The following is a 23602-nucleotide window of genomic DNA, read 5'->3' as shown; positions in this document are numbered from 1 at the left end:
CAAGTCAGGCACAAGGCGGAGGTACACCCTTGAGGGGACCCCAGTCCACTGCAGGGGCCACACACCAGAGCCAGTTTAACCTAGTCGTATGGCTTTGGACTGCTTTGCATCCTCTACACGTTTTTGTAAACCCAAGAGAAAAGAATGTAGCTATAATTATATAATTTATTACAGAAATTTAGTTGCATCATTGTTACCCCAATAGCCTTAAGAGGAGTTGATTTTTTTTTTTTTAAACACCTCTGTTACAAAACATTCACCCATTCAGGAAAAAAAGCAGAACATCACCATCACTACATCAACCCCTGGATAATCAGAAAAATGTGTGATTTTTGTCATTTAGTCAGAATACATAATCAGTACAGCAAAATATTAAGACAGAAAAATGGAATTGACAGAGAATGTTCACTAATTGATTTTGCGCTTCACTTAGTCAGAAACTAATCTCTAGGTTAAGCACTATGAAATCGGTTTTCACTGAAAGTTTTTAAAATCAATTCAGCACAAGTTCTTGTGTAAGAAGCATTTTAAGAGGCCTAAGCTTTTGTGCAGCAGTTGAAGTGGGCCATGTATTTTCAAATTGGGAAATCAAGGTCAATGACTCCTATTCAACCCAAAAAACATAGAGAAGCCTTTATAGCAATGAGTGGGACAATATTAATAGGAAAAAATTTGAATTGACTCAAGAGAATTAGTTGATCCCTGTTTCACCCTTTAAGCAATTTGTTTTTACATTTAGCACACTAGAGATAAGGGCATCATCATTGAAATTGTAATTCTGGAGTCATGCTTGTTAAATCAATCCAGTACATCATGCCCTTTCTAATGGCTTAAGCATTCTGGTTGTACTGGAACTGTCCTTCATTTTCAAATCAGACATTGAAGACCAATGATTTCCATCCAAAACAATGATATAGAAGCTGGAGAGACTTGACCGTAGTGCAGATCCACAAGATTGACTTGATGAAACGCAACTGAGTGAAGCTTTATGGATCTCCGACTGTATACAACCTCAGAGCGACAAGCAGGGTGCAGAGAAGGAGGAGTGTTTGGGGTCTGATGGTGGCCCCGCTGGAGGCTCTGGATGCTTCTGAAGAAAGAGAAGAGGAGATGTACCATGAGGCCAGGTCTCAAATGAACGGTGGTGCAGTATGCTCATCCTGTGTCTCTGCACGATGGCTCACCTCCATCAATGATCAGAGGCCCGACGGAGATATCGGTGCTGGTGTAGAAGTCGGCAGACCTGCCCACTCTGCGGTGGTATCCCGAGTAGCAGCGCTGAAACAAAAGAGCAGGGTCACTACAAGAGTATTCATACCACTGACGCAAACTCGCAACCCTCTGATTTCCATCCCCTCAAGCTATGTAAAACAACTAAACCTGATACAACACCAGAGCACAGTGGTACCAGAAGACAGGGACACTTCCTTGCATTAGCATCTACAATATGCTTGGACTAAGGTCATCCTGTTCTCTAGGGGTCTCGTGAACTTTGGCCTCAAGAGGAGACCCTCTTTCACAAGGAAGTGTTTCACCACTAATGGCTTCTGAGCACCTAATGCTGCTCTTGCCAAGCAGGTCAGTAGCCAGGGGAGCTCACCGTGGCGCAGGAGCTCTGCTGGGTCAGGCACAGGTGGACCTGGCAGTGGATGAACAGCATGGAGGACTCCCTGGTGAACTGGAACATCTGGAAGGAGAAGCGGCTGATGGTGGACTCTCCGTTCTGGATGATCTCCACGGTTTTGTCCTCAGGGTTGGGGCACCTAGGACAGCGGGGCACAGGTCAGTCAGCGGCCATTCAAGTTCGTACCTCAGCAAGCCTGTGTACAGCTGTCTCAAGTTAATGGGTTTGAGCTTCTGCAGTCATTGGAACACAAGGAAAATGCGCCACCTGCTGGCTGATGAACACCACAGCCAGCTGATCGCTGGTTTTCCTCATGGTTCTGGTCAGTCTACACCGACTACATCAGCTGACAATTCTGGACTGGAAATCTCCTAAAACAAATGTGCAAGAATCTGAAGGCCTAAACTTGACAACTGTTTTGCACGTTTTGTGATTCAGTTTCACAGTATGTGTCTAAGGAACATAGTAAAACAGACTCTTCTCACCAGTCAGTCCTTTGACTTAATTCCCATGTGAAGAAGAATTTGAAATTTCCTTGGAAGATTCTACTTCCTGTTATGGTGAAACAGTTACAGCTAGTTGATGTGAGCGGGACCTGTACTTTATTCCACTATTTCTGCTTCCTTTTAAACCCCCATGGCACTGAAAGCACTCCACTGTCTCCACCCATTTCCAAGGTCTCTACTAGCAGTGCCCAAGCAGGCACCAAGTCACCCCTCTCCCAGCCTGGTCCCCTGATGGGCGTCTGCTCACTCGTTCTTGATGAGGTCCCACCGGACACTGTAGCTGGCGTTGTTGACTGGAGTGGCCCAGCAGGTGTCCAGGACAGTGGCGAACTGCCGCTCGTCCACGCCGGTGACGATGACGCTGATGTAGACCCTCTCGCCCAGCCTCAGGTTGAGGGGGGACTGGGTGAAGGGCTGCAGGAACTGCCTGTCGCGATAGGGCACCAGGCGGACACGAAAGCTGCCCAGGCCGACTGGCAGCTTTTTGTTCACAATGCTGTGAAGACAGATGGACAGGGTCTAGGAGGACAGACTCAAGACACCCATTCTTTGTGCAAAATGTTAGATCAGGTAATGTCTTGTAATTTATTTGGTGACATGGGTATATAGGAAATTTCATTCTAGTTCAATGCAATTGACAGATCTCTGTAAATCTTCAGTTTGTCAAGGAAACAAGGTTAAAATAATCAGTTTTAGCAAACAAAGACTCCTTAAGGTAATTAAGAAAATCGAGGGAAATTCAAAGCAAAGGGCCTGCGAGGCCTAGAGTAGACAGGTTCCTGTGCCAAAGTGTATGCAGGCACCATGACCTGTGCCCCATGCCCTCTGACCTTTCCAGTGGGTTGATGCCGATGGCCATGGACTCGCTGATGGAGAGTGGATACTCGCAGCTGAACTGCAGGCTGAGCCGCTTCTCACGGGTGATGAGCCCGTCGTGGGGGTCGATGGCCCCCTGGATGGAGTTCTCGTAGATGAAGTGAGTGAGGTTGGTCTGCAGTGGGAGGGACGGGAAACAGCAAACATAGAGAAGAGCAGAGATGCAGGGATCAGTTAACAAGGATCCACCCAGGGAAGGTTCTTGGCACAATCAAGGACAACAACCGAAGCTGGAAAACACAAACATCCCTTCTGTACAGCAGAGTTGTGCATTATAACCTGCCTTATAAGCAGCAGCCTTTTACACACCCTAGGTGAACTTTCTGCCTTAGTGTGAAGGGAATCTGCAAAGATGGATGTGAACAGCTTCACCAGCACGGTCACAAGTGCACAAGGAAGTCAAGTCCTGTGCAGCAGGAGTCTTACATGTCAAACCTAAATGCTGTCAAACTTAAATAAGTTTAAAATATGATCAAACAATTTCCTGCAGATGTTGAAGATCAGAGTCTTGCTTTTTAAAACATTTTCAAATTAAATACTTCATTCTTGACCTTTACTGAGGCTGCTGAACTGCTTTGTAGAACTATGTCAAGGAACACTGAGGGTCAAAGCCTGATGTTTTACACGGATTTGAACCCTTTGTTTTACAGTGAGGTGCTGGGCTCACTGCTATGGGTGGCAGTCAGCACACCTCTGCAGTTACTGTGTGCAGTAGGGCATAACATCAGTGCAAGAGGTCCCGTTCACAGGGGCGAGAGACGCAGCAGAAGGCCAGATGCCCACCCTGAGGCTGGTGCCGCACAGGTGGTTGTCATTGTCGAAGTGGAACACCAGCCGCCCGTTGCGCACAGTGCCGGTGCAGTTCTCGTCGTTCAGGTGCAGGATGTGAGGCGGGAACCCGTCGTCGAACAGCTGGCAGCGGGACAGCGACATGGTGGCCGAGCTGCTCACACAAGTCTCCTGGTAGTCTGCAGCAGATCGGCAATAAGGTCAGAGTGCTCCCACCTAATGCCCTGTTCAGTAAACCCTAACCTAGTGCTACTGGGCTTGATGCATTCAAAATAAGTTTGACTGGCTCCAGTGAAGCCAATTTAGTAACTCTGGTGTCAGTCATAAAATAAAAACCACAGTTCTACTTCCACACCTTAAATCACCTTTGCTCCGAGGAGCCCGGGAAACAGAGCCCAGCCCAGCAGGGCAGTTGAGTGATGACGTCATTATGAGGTTTGGAGGATGAATCCTTTCCACCCACATTCCTACACTATTGCCGGTGTGTAAATCACTCCAATCACTTCCAATCACTCCCCCTCTTCACACAATTCAGCCCTACAGATAGCAGGCAAAACCTCTGCTACAGGCACAATTCAAATACCCTCATTTCCTCGCCGAAAATCATAAGCAAAAGCATCTCTTATAATCCTAAATGCAAAATACAAGGCTTCAGGTTGAGAGGATTGGGACCTGTTGCTTATGGTACCATATAACCTAAATTTCAAAGGCATCCTGTGGATTTCCCAGATCTGTGACACAAAACATACCTCCTGTTCATTCTAAGTACCATAATACATAATATACTGATTGTTAGCACTTACTGTCAGACAAACATGTAAGCACTTCCTATAGAAGAACTAACAAGGGAAACTAAGTTCAAAGTCTCAGCTTTTGAACCAAGAAGTTAACTGACCAACAGCTGTCCTCGTCGACTTGCATTCCTACTGTGGCATGGAGCTCAACCGTCTGCACCTTCTTAAGGCCTGGAAGTCAAGCGGAATCTCTCCCACATGGGATGCCTCAGACTGCGGAAAACCCTGGCCCGGGGAGTTGTCAGAGGAGTCATACCGTAGTTGTTTTCCGAGAAGCTTCCCTGCTCGTAGCAGTGGCAACCGTAGATCCCATTGCTCTCTCCGCACCACTCCCTGTCCGTGCACTCCAGGGACCGGCAGGGGTCGCTCTCCGCTGGAAGACAGACACAGGGTGAGAGGTCAGCAGGTGCACTTTGTCGACATGAGAAACGCCGAACAACCCCCTTCGGCCATTGCCGTAACCCACATCCCAGAGCTGGGATCACAACATTTCACTGTTGTATGTATGTATGTGATTCCTGAGAAAGGAAATGCCAGAATGTTTCTCCTGTTCAGTTTTCTGTGCTTTGTCTTGCGCAGGGTCAAAGGGCATGCCAGAGCCACTCATCTTGCCTACTGTACTTGAAACAGAGATGCATGAACAAGAACAAGGCTGACTGTATGTTTACGGTGATAAGAAATGCCAAGCAGTTTCCTAAAGCCATGCGGTTGCAGAAAAAGATGTTACCTGGTTTGCACATGCAAATATATGTATTTAACCCACATGCTCACACTGTCCCTGATCTCTCCAGTGAACATATAACCTTTATATGCCTCCCTACACACCACCTCCATGCAAACTCTCCTCAGAGTAACACTTGCTCTGTTACAGCACTCTGATGACACTTTTGCCTTGCATCTGCCTTTAAAACCGAGCAAACTGACGAGGTGCCTCTGAAACGGCAGACGGGGTCTGACTCACGACAGAGCACGCTGGGCCGCCATTCAGGGACGTGCACTGCCAGCAGACTGCAGGCAGCCTCGTAGGCGCCCACGGCAGCACAAAGGGTCCCACCGGCGGGACTGTACTGGCACAGGTCGAACAGGCAGGCGGTGAAGAAGGGCTCGGGGTCCACGTGGAGGTGGCACTGGGCGAAGGGGCCCGTGGAGTTGGTGATGATGCTGCAGAGCTCGTACTCCTGCGTGAACCTGCAGGCCTGCTGTGCATCCCGATCTCCTGCCACGTTGGCATCACAGCTGTGGGAGAAGGAGGGAAAGGAGTGACGGAGTTGTCAGCGTTCCAGCAGGACAAATCTGGATGAGCCTGCATGGGGTTTTGCCCAGTGGGGCGGCAGGAATAGATTATTATAGCATCAGGCAGCCAGAAATCGGGAGCATCATGCAGTCATCCACTGCTGGATTAACGGGAGTGTCGACGTTCCAGTATGATACATCAGGACGATGGATGGACAGGGAATCCCCAATCACCCCTATCCTGTGTGGTGCACTTACCCTTCAGTGGTGACTCTGTACTGCCAGCCAGTCCCAAACGCAGCATCGCTTCCTGCAGGGCTCCCATTGGGCAGCACTTTGTCGTCTTCTGGGTTTCCGTTGAAATTCCCGCACATGCCACACACGGAGTCCCGGTGCTCCTGGCTGAGCCGCACGAACAGGGTGCCCCTACCATCGAAGCGCACCTGCAGGCCATTGCTGGCGTTCACCACCACGAAGCTGTGCTCCTGCGTTACTGTGGCTACAGAATGGACGCTGGCAGGGAGGGAGACGGCCATGCTGTTAACCTTTCGGGAGGAAAGACAGAAAACCATGAATCGTACTGGTTTGCAAGACTGGGGTGTTTTAGTGCTTTAGTCCACAGAGGCCTGCCACCAACTTGCCTGCACAGAGCCACTCTGCCCGATAGAGATGTGGGTCATTTGGCCATAGTGCGACAGCCTGATGTCCACAGCAGACACGAACGACACATCATTGTTGCCGCGGTTGCGGTTCTCTGCCGCCACCAGGAAAGACACACCCCCTACGTCGCTGTGGCAGGACTTGGCAATCTCATAGGAGCAGGTGCCCTGGAAGTGCGCCACAGCCCCATCGAAGGTGAGGTAGTGTGGATCGCCCGTGACCGTGCAGGTGGTCATGGGGTCAAAGCAGCCCTGGCGCCCATCCCGGATGCCACACTGCTGGGTGGGGGTACAGTCGCCGGGCACACAGAACACGTTGTTGGAGGTTCTGCACGAACAGCGCTGGGTACAGTTGGAGTTCCAGAAGACCTCTCCAGTCTGGGAAACATGAGAGAGAGCAATGTCTATGATCTCTCATGGCAATAAAACTTCTCACTCTCTCCGTGTTGCGTTAATGGTCCTTGCACATCGTTGTGAATGGTTGCATGTATGATTTGCTTACTCTGTAATAAAACCCATTATATAGGCAGCCACACTTCTCCCGCGGGACACACCGATCGCCATCCCTGAAGTACCCTTCATCACAGAAGCAACCCTCAGAGCAGGTCCGGTCACAGGATGGGTCGATGGCGCCGGCACAGGTCTTTCCACACTCGTTGCCACAGATCTCGTAGTGACTGTGGGCAGGACAGTGCATCTCTGCGGAGGGAACAGGAAGGCAACACTGCAGCTTTGTTGACACATCTGTTTTGGGCACGAGGGAAAGACGTGGCAAACTCCATGGGCACGGGCCGGAATCTTACCGCATGGCATTAGATCTCTCCAGGGGTACACTCTGGAGTTGGCGGCATGGCAGGCGGCCATGTAGGCCTGGATGGCTTGGCACAGGACGGAGTCCCCCCCCCTGGGCAGGACGCAGACGTCGTAGACACAGCTGTTGAAGTAGGGATCCGGGTCGACCCGGGAGTGGCAGAAGCTGAAGGGACCCTCAGGGGAGCGCAGGATGCTACATTGGCTGCGGGCGATGAAGTCTTGGTGGCAAGTCGGGCAGGAGTCACCGCAGCCATAAGAGCAGTTGCCGTTGGCATTGGAGGTCCAGGACCGGGCGAACTCTGTGACCGTTGGCATCAGGTGTCCCGAGCGGGCAGAGAAGTCGTCGCTGGGCAGCCCGTTGAAGTTCCCACACAGCCCGCAGGTCTGGCCCCGGTAACTCGGTGGCAGGGAGATGGCGAGAACGCTGCTCCCATCATAGGTGACAGTCAGTCCGAAACGGGTGGTGAGGACTGTGTGAATCCCACTCTGGTAGATGGACAAGGGACCCTCATGCAGGAGCACTGGGAGACTGTGGGTCTGGCCATCCACCTGTGCAGACAGATCCAGCGAGAAGTGGCAACAAAGTTTTGGAGACTTGTTTGCAAGATACTGCTTAATCAGGGCACTGCAACCATAAACTACCTTGTTTGGAAACTGCCTCCTAGAACAGAGCTCAACCCTTCGAACATCCGAACAGGACATTTACGAGAACCGTTGCTGATCCTAGCGACAGGTTCTGCTGAGTCTGCCACAGCCTCCTGTCAAATTCTTAGAAGGGCTTGTTAAGCAAACGGAAGCATTTTCTTACCTCTACTATTCCATGTCTGTCCCGGGAGATGTGCACGTGGTGCCCGTACACGTGCACAGAGACCTCAGCTGTGAAGGACACTGGCGAACCCTCATTCCGCGCCTCGATGCTGAAGTCCTCCAGGCCACTGGTGGCGCTGCAGAGCTGTGCAAGCACATAATCGCACGTCCCCTGGTAATCGAAGCGGCGGCCATCGAAGGTGAGGTAGTGGGGGTCTCCTGCAGCGATGCACATGCCGTGAGGGTTGGGGTGACACCCGTAGATGCCCTCCGATACCCGGCAGGACTCCAGGGGACCACAGGAGGCAGGTGCACAGGAGACGCGTCCCGTCGTGCCGTTGCAAGTGCAGTAGGAATGGCAGCCGTTGCCCTCCCAGAAACTCTGCCCCCCCTGATAGTACCGTCCCTGGTACTCGCACCCACATTCAACCGGTAGCACGCATTTCCCATCACTCATCACGTGCCCGAAATCGCATTGGCACCCCTCCTGGCAGGGAGAGCGGCACTGAAACTGGAAGGTGAGCCCAGGGCAGGTGGCTGGGCAGGCGGTTCCGCACAGCTGGTAGCTGCTGTGATCAGGACAGTCCAGTTCTGTCCAACAGAGAGAAGAGGAATCGCTGTTAGTGATCGCTGTTAGACAGACATCACCAATAGGCACTCAGCTGTATTGCCAACAAAAGTGCACTATAAAACAAGATAAGAAACCCAGAGCCCTTTTGAATGAATTCACAACCCCAGACATTGTGCAACTGGCCAGTTTCCTTATAATGTTTTATGTGATAATCAGTGTTAAGACGTACATTACTTAGAAGGCTAGGTTACTCAAACAGACGATTGTGTTGATTAGGTACACGCTCTAAACCCATGTTAAAACCAAATTGCTTGACAGTGGACACAATGGACAGTTGTGTAGAAGAGAGCTGTTTGTCGCTTTGCAGCGCTTCAATATAAAATACCAAAGCACCACGTTCTCTCTCCTGGCTTGTTTTCACTCTGCTGACAGAGAGGGGCACTGACCACAGCCGGTGAGGTTCCTCCAGGAGAAGATGGGGAGGCGGCTCTGCTGGCAGAGCAGGGCGTAGTTCCGCAGCGCCTCACAGAGAACCGCGGGCTGGCCTCCGCGCAGCGCCATCTCCTCCGCGCACTCGCGCACTCGCTCCATGGGGTCCAGCTCGGCCTGGCACAGGCGGAAGGGCCCGCTGGGGTCCGCCATGATCCCGCAGTGCTGGGGCGAGCGGTACGGGCCGAGGTCGAGGTCACGGGGCGCGGGGACGGCGCTGTCGTGGCAGTGGGCCGACAGGCTCCCGTCCCGCCAGCTGTCGCCGAACTCCTGGGAGCTGTTCACGCGCCGCCCCTGGGGCGTCTGGAGCTCATCCCACATGTCTCCGTTCAGGTTCCCGCAGAGGCCGCCCAGCTCTCCGCTGTAGGTGGACGGCACAGTCACCCGCACCAGGTGAGGCCAGTCGACCTCCACGGCAACGCCAAAATCGGTCTGCACCACCACCCGGTACATCCCCGTGTAGTACGCCTCCACACCCCCGCCCTCGGCGCGGAACGGGAGGTTGACCGTCTCTCCGTTCACCTGGAATTCCAGCAAAGCACACGATTCCGATTGGCAAACATCACGGGCACATCAGAAAGGATGTCAACACAATGACAATTTTATATCAGAAACGTGTGCTTCTTTAATTTGGAGCAGCCGATGTCTTTGATTTTTATAACCCCTCTATTTTGGCACAAGCTATTCCTGGCATATTTGCTCCTTAAACATAAAGTGCCACTTGGTGGGGCCTTGACCTCTGACTCCACCAGGTGGCGCTAACTCACATTGAAGTAGCACGATGCTCCTAATGTACAATATAGAATGGTGAGGAGCATTGTGCTACCTCAATGTGAGTTTTCCACCTAGTGGAGTCAGCGGTCCACCCCTAACTGGAAGGAAGTTCTCAGGTGTCCAAGGTGTCCCCTGGAGAGAGACAGAGGCTGAGGGCACCCTGTTTGAGTCTAGCCTACCCAAACCACGTGGGAATTTCCACGTGAGGCATCGCTGTTAGTGATCGCAACACACAAAGATCAGGGTCAAGCAGGTAATATCTGGGCTGTAGGGCTCACCCAGCACAAAGAGGGCCTTTATAGATACAACCACTCAGGTCCCTTTAAAAAGGAATTGGTTACATTTGTGCAAGTCTTCTGGTGTTTCCCAGTGATTCTACAAAACATGAGTTCAAATATTCAACTTGTATTGCAAACCATAATTCAGTGGCCCGTCATCAGAGAGAATAAAAAAGTCAGATCACCTGCAGTAACACATCTCAATAACACAGGCAGGAGAGGGCAGTACACACAAAGTAAAAAACTGATCTCAACTTTTCATTATAATTTATATTTTTACTCCCGGTTTGCTGTCCCAGGGGTGGACACCTGCACTTCCGATACGTCACAGGGGTTTTTCCCACATGATCACAACATCGAGGGGATCGGGGACCTAATGAAGGCCAGTCTACTAACTAAGGTGGATCAAGCACAGGTGTGACTGGTGTCTACTGTGTGGAATGGAAGCACCAGGGTGTCCTTTGCCAGCCTCTGCGGTTGAGCAGGTAAAGAAACGCGTCTCACCTGGATTCTCATGTTCTCCCCAGAGGCGACCGCGACCCTGAGGCCATAGACGTCCAGCTTCAGCACGTTGGCGAACCCGACTCCGCCCGCGCTGCTGGGGACCTTCTGGATGGTGACGGCGAAGAGGGGCAGGGCGGGCTGCCCCAGCGTCTTGGACAGGGTCAGCTGGCAGGCTGCAGGGTACTGGAACGCCAGCCCGTCGAAGGTGCGGTACAGCATGGACCCCTCCACCCAGCACGTCCCGTAGCTCTGGGGGAAGCAGCCCCGCACCCCGTCCTGCTTGCTGCAGATCTCCTGCTCGCCACAGACGTGCCTCTGGCAGCGCATGACGGCGCCGCGGCAGCTGCAGAGCCGGCCGCAGTCCTCGTCCAGCAGCACCGTCTGGCCCTCGGCGTAGTACAGGCCCTCGAAGGAGCAGCCACAGCCACTGGCATTCACACAGGCGCCAGCACTCAGCAGCAGCCCCTCGTCGCACACGCACCTCTCCTGCGAGGGCAGGGGGCAGCCGGCGGCGGCCAGGGGCTCGGTGCAGGTGGCAACGCAGCCGCTGGCGCGGGGCTCGTAGTGGGTGTTGGCGGGGCAGTGGATTCCTGGGAAAGGGATTGGAAGATCATTATTAGATTTCAGTCCAGCCACAACCTTTCTGATCGCTTTCCACATGAGTCATCTCGCTCAGACATTTAACTGATAAGATAATACATCTGATTTACATCCTATACAAAGAGGCAAATGATACCTGCACCCATGGAGACCTTAATATGTTAAAAGTTTAATCACAATGCAGTTAGTATAATGAATTCTTTTAAATCTTATGCAGCCAACTGTTCTCGTCTGTCAGTCAGTGTTTTCTAACATCCTCAGCAGGAAGTGAAGGAGAAAAGTGTCGTCTATTGACCTACTGTATGTAGAAAAAGAAATTCTCAGCTCTGTCTGCAAGATCTTCATTTACAGCTTTACAGTTGCTCTTATCTGGTTTTCATAGAGCCAGGATATATTGAATGAGCTCTAACTTCTCATTTGAACTTGAAAGTTATGACCATGAAATGACATGAAAGTAGCAAGTCTTGTGAATTTCAGACAGGATGCATTATGTTTATGTCTCCTAGACATGTGCAATATGCCTAGTTTCTAGGTGTTGACAAATGATTGGGGATTTTCATAGAGATAAACAGACATTTCTCTTAAAGCAGATCTTACCACAGAAGCCCTTTCTCCTCCACGGCCCAGGCTGAACACCTGCATTCTGACACGCTGTGGCATAGACCTCCAGAGCCTGGCACAAGATGGGCTGGTACCCTCCCCCCACGCACAGGTCAAACATGCAGTTGTGTGTAAAGTTGCCGGGTGGCACCACAGAGTGGCAGACACTGAACGGGCCCTGGGGGTCTTCAATCATGCCACAGTGGGCCAAGTCTGAGTAGATAGCAGTTTCGTTCTCTGGACACACTCCACAATCCTGCCCGGAACACAGATCGTGGCAGCCTGGGTCACTGTCTCCATGAGTTTTCCAGCTGTCTGCAAAGGCCGAAGGAGAATATTCCAGCGTTCCTGTTGAGGAGGTGAAATCGTCGTACCAATCGCCATTGAAGTTGCCACATAAGCCACAGGTGGCACCACGGTAGCTGTATGGAAGTTGAACCTGAGCGTAACTGTAACCATTGTAATAGACGGACAGGCCGAAGTTGGTGCTGACTTCCAAAGCCCAGCCATGGTTGTAAATCCTGATCTTTCCATTTTGCAGCGTGAGCGGGGCATTCATCTGGATACCATTTACCTTCACCTAAAACACAACAACAGCCTGGTGAACACTTGAGCCCAGTCCTGGAAAAGAGGAGAAGGTCTACATGCTCTGTGTTTAACAGGCTTGTCTGTTAACTCCATCACGTGGGGCATGAGAGTCTGTTGAGTTACCATCTTGGAACAACTTAGGCTTGAAAATAAGCCCTGCATATAAAGTAAGTATATTATTGTTCTGCCAGCCCCTTTTCCAGCTTCATTTTTGCCATGGCTCGTTAAATGATACCTATGTGTGCTGTTTGTGCTTTTTATAGGAGCGACTGCATCATGACACTAGGGTACTGTGAAGAAAAGAAATTTTGACTTTGACCACAACCAAACAGGACCATAGAAAACATGTTGCTGTGGACAGCTGTGTTCAAGTCCCACATGTCCACCAAAGTAGCAATCACTAGGCTAAATCGTAGTTGCTTGTGATATGGATCACCAGATCACATCCCATCCTGATGTATGACAATATGAATTCTATATGTCTCCTATTGTTGTCTATGAGAACAAGAGCTATATAGGTGTTCTTGTACGTGAACCAAATCTCTTTGCTCCACACTGTGTCCACTTATAAAGAGCACTGTTTTTACTGTACTATGTATTCACATTTGTGAAAAAGACAGTCTTTTACTAACCTCAGAATAGTAATAATAATAGTAATAAGGAGATCTCTGAAGTTCGATGTCTTCTCCGTAGACCTTGACCCGCACTGACCTCGGCCAGGTCATCCCCCAGTTGCCTCGGTCTTCATTCTTGCCCTCGATGCGGAAGTATACAAGCTCGGGGTCGTTGCTGCAGAGCTGGGACAGGACGTACGTACAGGAGCCCTGGAACTCGTACCATCTACCATCGAAGGTGTAGTAGTGGGGGTCAGTGTAATAGTAGCAGTAGCCTTTGGAGACCCATTCGCACTGGTACTGGAAGGTGGAAAGCTGGCAGACTTGCGAGTAAGCGCAGGACTGGTAGGAACACTGCAGGTTTCCGTCTGTTGCACAGGTGCAGTACGTCCCACAGCTGCTGTCTGTCCAGAAGGACTCTCCAAACTGGACAGGCTGACCTGGGCAAGAAACATCACAAGGGAATTTGTAGAATTTCTAGCCCCATTTGGAATTAGATAGATAACACTCTATTGATCTTAGTTCATGAGGACTGGACTCCTCTGGCCTATTCAAAAAATTCTAGACTGATTTAGACTATTGGGATGTCTAAAATTTAAAAATGCTCAATATTGACTGACGTTACAATTGTATTTAACTAGTAATTACACAGACAAGTTTAAAAGCTTTACTGAAAAGTCAGCGAGCTGAGGCACAATCCTGCACAGAGCAGAACCCAAATCATCATACCGTTGTAAAAGCAGCTTCTGGCACGGTTATCGGTCCGGAAGACCCATCTCCCCGGGTGATTGACGTTGCTGGTCTCTCTCAGCCTGGTGATGGCGCTGTCGAAGGACCCAGGAATGAGGAAGTAATATGTCGAGTTGGTGGTATCATACCCGGCCTGGAACAGAGAACAAAACTGTCTCAGTTCGAGGCTACGAGGCTTCAGCAACATTAAAAACACTCACAGTATCTGTGTGTTTGATTTTCATAATGATTTTGTACAAGAAACGACTCAGCAGATTATCACAGAACTGCTCCTATTGTATTACAGAATGTATTACATTTATAATGTATAGATATATGATATATCCTACAGGATATTTATTATATACCCTACTATAATATATTACTGCTATGCAAATTAACTCCAAGAAGAAGTTTAATACAATAAAGCATCTGAAACAGATTCATATGCCTTCCAAATCATTCAAATGATTTTGTTGTGATTTTTTTTTACAATTAAATCTATATATGCTGCCAAATCTTAAGTGACTTCATCAGCTTGCCATGAGCTTCACTGAACTGATTAGCTTCTCCCAGCCCTTCAGGTCCTTTAATCCTTTAGAGACCCAGACAACCTACAGACATGCCAGCCCTCCACGTTTCGGAATGGAAACCCTGAGTGTTAGGAGACAAGTGAGAGTGCAATGGCAAAGGGCAAAGGTGTGTCAGTGGAACAGCTGGCTGTGTGGGTCTCTCTGCATATTTAAATCTCCAACACATCTCCCCAGCAAGAAAACAAACTGATAACTCCATCTGAACCCCGTGGGCAGGTGACCTTACCTCTACACTTCCTCGGAGAGGGGCGATGTTGTCGTAGTTGAAGAGAATGAAGCCGAGATTCCCATTTGACACAAGGACAATCTGGAATGTGGATTCCTGAAAAACACACAGTATATGGGAGAGGAGCAGTAACCCCAGGGCAAGCTTGCTCCCAGTATTTTCTACAATGTTCTGACATGAAGTGGCTTCCACCTATAAAGCAGGCAGTTCTGTAAGCAGATACGTCATGTGGGGAATTCCTGGGAATTTGCTGTTAATGCAGAAAGGGACAGTCCACCCCCGCGGATCTTGAGGAGGCTGGAGGCCATGACTCATGATCTGGCCCTGCACAGGAGAGAGCTGTGGGCTCTTTACCGCTGAGCTGACCGGGAAGTGGCCCACTCTGTCCCAGGTGGCAACGAAAGCCCAGCTGGCATTGAAGCTGGGGAGAGAGAAGTAGTAGCTCAGGTCCTGCGAGATCTGGAGAAGAACGTCCCCTTCGGTGACCTCGCGGTACGAGATCGTCCCCTGGTTTCTGTTGTCGATGTCCGTCCACAGGCCAGCGATGATGTCCTCGCCGGAGCGGGCGGGGAAACGCAGAGGGACGTAGTAGGACCAGTCCTTCTTGAAGGTGAGGAAACCGTTGTTGTTCACCTGGGATAAAGACATGGAGGGAAGGCTGTTGGAGAGCTTTTCATTCAGCAGTGCTTTAACACAGTGAAAACCCAAACAAATAACCCCTGATGAGCTCCAGGCTCAGCTTCAGCAAAGGTCTTGAACGGAGCGGTGTGCGCAGAAGTTAACGCCATTGCTGGGCTGCCCTGGTTCAATGGCAGACAGCTCTAGAGGGATCTTATCTGACTGCACACTGCTGTCCCCATGTACCTGTAGACTGCATTCAAAATATAGACCTTTGCCATTGCAGTCCAGAACTATTGATGAAACATTATTTGAAACCAGACAATTATCCAATTAAAAATTGAGGACAGGGCAAAACTTTCTAATTTGAGAAGAATATAAGATCCACAGGTGAGGTTTCTGGCTCAGATAATTTTTTATGTGTACAAAAATGCATTTACAGTAAAAGTGCTATACTGTCTGTATAGCACTGTAAACATGCAGAATTACTCTGAAGTTCCTTATGGACGAACTACACATTCTCCCAACACCAGCACTTCACCCCTCAGTTCAAACTCAAATAGCAGAACTGCTCATAAATCAAGATACTATAATAAAGAATAGGTTCCCATACATACAGTATATGGTGTTTAAGGTGAAATGTCATATCAATTAAATGAAACTTGAATGAAAATCTCTTACGAATAATCGCCTGTGAGTGGTTCCGAAAAACGGGAACCCCGCGGAGAGGAGGATCTCCCGGGAGCTCCCGTCGTCCGAGCGGGGGTTCAGCGCGTCTCCCTCGGAGGAGCCGAACGGGTACATCCGCGGGACTGCGGGACGGGCGAGACAGGAGGCGCTGAGACTCGGAGGAAACCACTGCTGACCGCACTGCTGCAGCTACGTGTTCACTACTTCACAGATATTTCCCCACTCTTATCATTGAATGTATTTTTTGCCCGACTCCCGTCTAGCCCCCTCGCCTGTGTAGATCTTGTGAATTTTAGTTACTCAGGGAATAAATGACGTTTAAAGCAGGGCACTGGCACTCACCATACTGTGTTGTAGTGTTTTCTGGTGGTGTAGTCGCTAAAGAAATAATAAAGAACATTACACACTCCTACAACAGGTCATGTTTATCGAGAGGATGAGAATTGATTGTCTCGTGTTTTCCCTTTGTACAACTCAACGAATGGAGAAAATAAATGAACGAGCAGCCGTAAAGCAGGAGGCACCCAGAGAAGGGTCCACAAAGTCGAGCAGCTGGGCAGGGACACGAGGGGCTTGTGGGAAATTAGAAGCACAGGAGCTCAGACACGCTCGCGCCCGGGGCCGACTGGACTCCGCGAGCTCGAGGGTCAGCGGCTCGCGGGCGGCGCGGGTCTCCCACGAGCCGTTGGGCAGTGATCAAAGGCGCGCGCCGTGTCCAGAGTGGTTCCTGCTCCTGCTGGGATTCCTACCCCGTGGAGGCGGACAACTTCCACAGACCTGAGCCCCGAACCCCGAAATGAGGTGTGTTGATTATAAAGCAGAATATATCAACTAGTTGCGCTTTTTTAAACAGCGTTCACGTGTTTATCACTTGGAATTTAAATATATTTCTTATTCTGTGACTACGGACAATCAAGATTGCATTCGGTTTCACGGAGGGTGGAAAAGTGTTGCTCTGTATGAGATTTAAGACAAGGCAACGACTCTGCTTGACGGCTCAGTACTTACTGGGCATCAGGGTGGCGGTGTCTAAAGAAATCAAAAGAGAAAACAGTTGAGATGTGATTGGTGCATCAGAAATTTCACTTCTTTTGTCTGCTGATTGTACTACTGAAAAAGAAGCTAGTGCAGTCGTGCTCATTGACCAGAAAGAGCCGTGTGAGTGTGATGAACAAGAGGGTGCGAGCTGAAACTACATGGAAGTGCATTTAAAACTGCGAGCAGGAGGCACTTCTTTACACATAGGGTGGTGGGAGTGTGAAACAAGCCGTTAGTTTGGCTTCTTTCGAGAAAGAGCTGGTATTCCAGGTATCAAACAACTACTTACTACTGAACAAGCTGGACCGGTCAAATGGCTCCTCTTGTTTCTAACCCTTCTGAAGGTCTTATGAGACATCCTTAGATTTTGACCCTATGCTGGTTAACTCACCTGCCTCTGAGGGGAAGCCGTCTGTAGAAAACTCCTCTGCAATTTAAAAACAAGAGACGTCATTGAGCCCAGAGCTGAGCTGCAGCCTCTGGCCGCGCTGGAGCCGTGCTGTGAGCCGAGCCTGCGGCTTGTGGCGGCCCGGGTCCCAGGGAGGCAGGACCGCGCTCCTGGCTGTGTGAGGAGGTCCAGCGCTTACCGTCCTCTTCAGTGGTGAAGACGGCTGCTGCTGCAGTGGTGTCTAGAGAAACAGTAACACGAATTAACGTCTTACTGACACCAACCGCAGCTATCTGTCCAGAATGTTATGAATGTTTCGCAATCGCATAATTGCGACAGTTGAGGACACACTGAGAATCAACTGCTTTTAAAGGTCAGAACACCTTGAGGGTAGCCCCCCTTCAGAATACAGACCGGAAGAAATATTTCAGCGCAGACGTTTTTGCACTTACTAGTGGGTGCTGCAGTAGTCACTGTCTCTGGGGGCGAGGTGGCTTTAAAAAAGAAGAACATAAAGCGTTTCATTCACTGCAAAAAAAAATTGATGTCTATCCACTATTCTTAATTTATCCTTCCGAAAATTCTCCCTGACAGAAAATCAATATTTTGGGCGCTGAATAGTTTTGTACTTTGTACTAGTGGTCGCTGCGGTGTCTGGAAGTGCCGTGGCTTGGAGAAATAATAAAAATAAATAAATGAGCATTAACAGTGAATAAAGTTTGAGGTCTCCAGTTTTGAAGAGTATGGTTTCTATTCAGAATTCTTCCAGACGTAAAGGGTGTTGAAAATCAAGACGGGAAGTGCGCTCAGTCGCTCCAAAGGCACGGCGCGCTACAGTACGTCGTGCCTGGTCGCGCTGTACCTGCTGCTGCCGCGGTCGTGTCAGCGAAAAGACAAGCCGAAAGAAGCACCATCGGCCGTAAAGCACAAGAGAAGCCTTTGGTGCTCCCAGTGAGCCCCGACAGCGCACAGCGGGGTCCGAGCGAGCGCCGGTGGGAAAGCGAGGCGGCACTGGAGTAGAAATGCGGTCGTGTCTTGTTGAGTGAATCGAGAGACCTCCGACCGAGCAGTTCTCCCGGACCATGACGGGAAACTGAAGAAATGTTGTATTATCGCTGAACCCTTTGCACTTACTAGTGGGCGCTGCAGTAGTCGTCGTCTCCGGTGGGGCCGTGGCTTAAAAAAGAAGAAACTAAAGTTATACTCACTGCAGATGAAGTTAGATGTATTTTTTAAATAATTTGGATTTTTTTACTGTAAGCTTTCTGTTCAGAATTCTCCATGTGCATGTTTTGAAAGCTCTGTACGTACTGATGGGTTCCGCAGTGGTTTCCAGTGTTCCAGTGGCTTAAAAGCAGAAAAAGAAAATTCAACTCAGCTGTATTCCCTGAGAATTTGCACAATGATCATTAAAAACGCCCAAATGAATCATTTCTTTCACACAACACATTTTAGAAATGTTGCTGAACAGACAGGTAATTTAACTGGGATTAACAGGTTTCAGGACGAAGCTGCTGTTTATGTACATGCTGTATTAAAACTCAAATTACGTTGAAGCAGACTGACAAGAGTCAAACCATATATTGAAAATAAATTTAGAATTGCTTATAATTTAATATATATCCACAAAGTTTGGAATTGTCATTTTGAAAGACCAGACTGTCTCCTCCAACTCTTTCAGCTCCTCCTTTGACTGGTCTTTTCACACACTGAGCTGTTTACAGAGCAGGATATCGGACACACTACAACAGGGCTGTCCAGTCCTGGTCCTGGAGTGTCAGTGTGTCTGCATGCTGTCCAGTCCTGGTCCAGGAGAGCTAGGTTAACTGTCACAGTTAAGACAAACACAAGGTAATCCAGGTCACTAAGTATCCAGCTGGACAGCATTTGCAGGCACACTGTGCAGTGATGCCCAGCAGGTTCAGTGCCAACTGGGGCAGAAGCCATCACCTTCCAGAAACCAGGCGAAACTGAGAGCCAGTCAGGCATGTCTGACCCTTTTCTCCCACGTGTCGTGTGAGCGGCGCGAAGAGCGCTGTTCGTCTCTCACAGTGTTTCCTCAGGCTTCTGTTCCTGATGGCCGAGGCTGTGGAGGACTACAATTCACCAGGACAAAGACCACGATCGGGTTTCACACTGAACAACGAACCTTCATTCTTCTCCAAAGCCGAAACAATTGAGAAAATCCCAGTGCTAATCGGTGTAAGACAGTCCTATAATTACCTGGACGGGAAAGACCACACCTTGAGCAGTTGTTCTAGAGTATTCTGGTAACCTGAAGAACTGCTGTCAATACAAGTGCTTTGGAAGCCCTGTGCTTTGCTGGTGAGTGATTGTTTCTGGTGGCTTAAAATACAGTGAGGTCATTTATACTGTGTTCACCGACGGACTCTTTGTGGCTGTGGGATTTCAGCCTGTGGCCAGACTTTGACATTTAATGTCAACTACAAACACAAAGTGAAACCTTGAATAGATTAAGATCTGTGGAGTAACCTGGTGAAGACCGGCAGTGTCCTTCTTCGTTTTTAAAGCGATTAAAAAAACGTAATTTGCTGTCACAGGGCAGGGCTCAGGGGGAGCTGCAGGTGTCGTCGAATCGATATCTCCGGGGGAGGGAGAGGGAGGGTTAGACGAGCTTCTGGGATGAACGAAGAGAGGTCCGCGCGGGCACCAAACTCTGTGTCCATTAGACCCGCATCCCCCCGCGACCGCAATTCCTGGTCCTCTGTTGCCCTCTAGCGGTGAACAGCGGGACGTCGGCTCGCTGTGTTACAATACTGTTAAGTCAAGATCCTCAAAGGTTCTGGTTTTTAGTGCGACATCGCGGTTGTCTACTTGGGTGTCTTACCCAAGTCAGGAAAGGGTGAAAACAAGCCTGTCTTGCCATTTAGCAATGTTCAATTCGTGCTGGTGACAAAAAGCCTGATCTTGACAGCTTAGGGAGACTATACTTGAGCAGTTCATCACCAACAGCAGATCAAACTGGCTCATTGCCAGGTGATCCCCCTTCATTAACACCCTTTATATGTCTACAGTGTTAAAAGGTGACGTTATACAAAAAACACAAATCCATCCATCAGCAATGAGGCTACAATTTCCCTGGAATACCACCACAGAGTCGCTTCGGCATAAATAAGGCAGAGTTAGCTGATAAGAGTAAAACAGTGTAAAATGTCTATGGTATTTGCACAGCAGTGCATACAAGTATTTCTATAAATACATATTTACAGCATCTTCTGTGAGAATTTGACAAAATGAAGTTGCCTGTTGAGCAAAACTGATTCTAAAGCAGAGTGTCATTTTCTCCTACTTACTTGTTTGAGCAGGTGCTAAATGACCTGAAATGTGGGAAGAAAGAAAAACAATTTGTTAATGTTAAAAATAATCAGTTAATCGGAATGTGAACTCTGAGAGCAGTGTGTAGAGCTGCTATGCACATATTCAGTCCTGCTGGAAACTGTACAGATGACAGAGAGACTGTGAGAGTATTGCTCTATCTTTTCTAGTCTCAAACACCAGACACACTGACTAGCACTCCAGGACTAGGATTAGAACAGGTCACCCCTGATCTAATTCACCTTTTGGGATTTGATGAGCAGAGCTTATAAAGTTTTTCATCCTTTATATTTTCATTCTGACATACTGTGTCAGAATGCAGTGTCTGTAATTTGTGACAGAAGAGAAGAAAGAAAATGCAATGTTTCGGCCATGGAGCCTTCTTCAGCCTTCACACCTGGCCCTGTACTCACCTAACAGTAGCATGTGAAGCACAGACAGAATGAGCAGGAATCTCTCCATTGTAGCTCAGGTCCTTTCTGGATGAAAAGATGCACAGAGTTCAATAACTTTCCCATACCACCCACCCACACACACAGATGTATAAGCAGGGATATTAGTCAACAGTTATCTTACAACAAGCAGCTGATCAGTTTTGTATTTCAATGCATCTTAATGACTACCGCAGAAAGGAGACAGGTTTTGAAATAGCCCTCTAGAGCTGTGCACCAATACTCAATACTCATTAATACAAACAAGTGTGCTCATGTAGAGTTAACAGTATAACAGTTAACAACTTTCATCTTGGAGTCCGATTAGATATGCAAATCTAGAAATCGATTCTTCGCCAGGCTGCTTCCTGAAACATCCTGCTTGGCTGCTGCCCGCGGAGAGGCTCTGGCAGGTGGACTGTACCTGCGCCTGCAGGCTGTGGTGTCTGTGCCGCAGGTGTGCTCTGGCATTGGCGCTTTTATAAAGGATGGCTCAGGAATGTCACTGTCACATGCCATTGCTGCACTCACGAACAAAAGGGGCACCTGGCTTTGTTCTATTCTTTGTGGAGGTGGAAAGACAGCAACTATTTATCAAAGACTTCATTTCCTAGAAACGCTCTGCTATACCTGTTTCAGGCTTTCCCGGTAGGAGAGGAGGGGCAGCAGGTCCAGCTGGTGTGCTGTGTGTCTTTCGCCAACAGTGGTTGATTCATGGTAGTTGCTATCATTGCTCTTTTAAAACGAACCCCCTGCATCCCAGTTCCATCCAGCCACTTTCCAACTGTTGCATCAGTTCAGGGTCATGGGGGAGCTGGAGCCTATCCCAGCAAGCAATGGGCACAAGGCAGGATGCACCCTGGACAGGATGCCAGTCCATCGCTGGACACACAGACACCACCGACAATTTTCCCACCAGCATGTCTTTGGACTGTGGCGGAATAATAATTGGACCCTTGTAGTCGCTGAGGTTTCACGGCAGAGCAGTCAAGGCTGCACGGTCTCTGCTGACCCTGCTGGGATATTACCTCCATGCTCCTGCTGCTCACATCCCTGAGTCACAGCTGCCTGAAGCGAAAGGATGCGCAGAGTCACGCGCTGCTCACAGAACCAGTATGGTGACACTGATTGCACGATGGTCTCGCTCCTTTGTGGAGAGACAATCAGATGATAGATGTGCACGGTTTGCAAGCATGCATACAACTGCCATGACTTCGCAACTTTCATTTTCCGAAGCACGGCAATCCTTTCATTGTTTTCTGGAGATCTCAACTCTGATTTTTTTAATCTCATTTTCACACTGTACTGTAAACAGGCGCCGTCCTTCTGAGACGTAAAACTGAGGTCCTGACTCTCTGTGATCATTAAAAATCCCAGGGCGTTTCTCGAAAAGAGTAGGGGTGTAACCCCAGTGTCCTGGCCAAATTTCCCATTGGCCCTTACTAATCATGGCCTCCTAATAATCCTCATCTATGAATTGGCTTCATCACTCTGCTCTCCTCCCTACTGATAGCTGGTGTGTGGTGAGCGTTCTGGCGCACTATGGCTGTTGTCGCATCATCCAGGTGGGGCTGCACACTGGTGGTGGCAGAGGGGATTCCCCATTACCTCTAAAGCACTTTGAGGGGGGTGTCCAGAAAAGCGCTATATAAGTGTAAGCAATTATTATTATTATTATTATTATTAAAATGAAAGTCTTTGAATTTTCGTTGCAAGCTGCTCAAGAACAAGGACAGGCCTTCAGCTCATCCGATTAAGCAATTAAGGGCTCGATAGGAAGGAGAATATACAGAGCAGCCAGCACGTCTTGACATCTTTGGGTACTGGATGGGAAACCAAAACACTGTGCACACACAGAAGGCACCCAGGTCTGGAGTTGGAGCCAGGGCCACAGCACCGCTGACCCCTGCACCACTGTGCTGCCTCTGCGCCCCAGCCCTGGCCCTGAAATGGGCCTCACTGAATGTCTGCTCATCCCCACTCAACCAGAGAGGAGAGGATTGTAGCTCCTCAGGCAGCAGTAAGCATCCCAGTCCAGAATAGAGCCAAAGGAACCCAAGAGCTGTTCTCAAAATGAATAAAGACACAAACTTTTTGAAATGGAATGAAATAGCCCTCAGCCATAAATAATAATAACCTAGTAAAAAGTGAAACTATTCAATTACAGTGGAACCAGATTGAAACTGACAGATGACTCAGAGGAGAAGAGTCCATCATTCCACAGCCTGCAAGCTGGAACAGTGAGCTCCGAGCCTGAGCTTTGCTTCTTCAGGAGGATGAGCAGAGTGGCATCTTAGGAAGTGAAATGAGCCCACATTGGCCTCAGGCTTCACCCCTCTAAAGGAGAACAAGGTGAGAGGGACGAGAAGAGTGCAGGCACTCTCTTACAGAGAGAGGAAAGAGATCACCAAGATACATTAATGCCCCAGAGTCT

General features: G+C 49.2%; 1 protein-coding gene across 1 annotated transcript; it reads right to left on the bottom strand.

Annotated features, from left to right (window-relative positions):
* Positions 1-151: 151 nt before the first annotated feature.
* Positions 152-21632, bottom strand: LOC102687113 (alpha-tectorin-like). The gene is made up of 31 exons (XM_069184604.1): positions 21593-21632; positions 21151-21216; positions 20716-20739; positions 18713-18748; positions 18536-18577; positions 17854-17895; positions 17601-17642; positions 17405-17440; positions 16984-17004; positions 16318-16353; positions 15967-16097; positions 15022-15300; positions 14668-14763; positions 13849-14002; positions 13138-13559; positions 11915-12497; positions 10718-11307; positions 9119-9683; positions 8103-8692; positions 7285-7843; positions 6984-7180; positions 6464-6859; positions 6081-6367; positions 5551-5825; positions 4846-4962; positions 3790-3974; positions 2961-3121; positions 2378-2626; positions 1601-1763; positions 1185-1278; positions 152-1090 (listed from the first exon to the last, which is right to left on the bottom strand). Exons 2-31 carry the CDS (start codon positions 21197-21199, stop codon positions 987-989), a joined length of 6525 nt encoding a protein of 2174 aa, XP_069040705.1. The 5' UTR covers positions 21200-21216; positions 21593-21632; the 3' UTR covers positions 152-986.
* Between the last annotated feature and the right edge of the window lie 1970 nt (positions 21633-23602).

Source organism: Lepisosteus oculatus, chromosome 27 (genome assembly GCF_040954835.1).
Source record: "Lepisosteus oculatus isolate fLepOcu1 chromosome 27, fLepOcu1.hap2, whole genome shotgun sequence".
NCBI classification, from domain to species: Eukaryota; Metazoa; Chordata; class Actinopteri; order Semionotiformes; family Lepisosteidae; genus Lepisosteus; species Lepisosteus oculatus.
Note: the sequence above shows the minus strand (reverse complement) of the source record. Positions and strands in the feature narration are given on the sequence as shown.

Excerpts from the sequence above, each read along its gene's own strand:
- LOC102687113 (XM_069184604.1), bottom strand. The coding sequence starts at position 21,199 with ATGGAGAGATTCCTGCTCATTCTGTCTGTGCTTCACATGCTACTGTTA. Across the intron at positions 3,122-3,789 it reads TGTGCGGCACCAGCCTCAGG|ACCAACCTCACTCACTTCAT; the intron begins GTGGGCATCTGG and ends CTCCCACTGCAG. Across the intron at positions 1,764-2,377 it reads TGGGACCTCATCAAGAACGA|GTGCCCCAACCCTGAGGACA; the intron begins GTGAGCAGACGC and ends CCGCTGTCCTAG.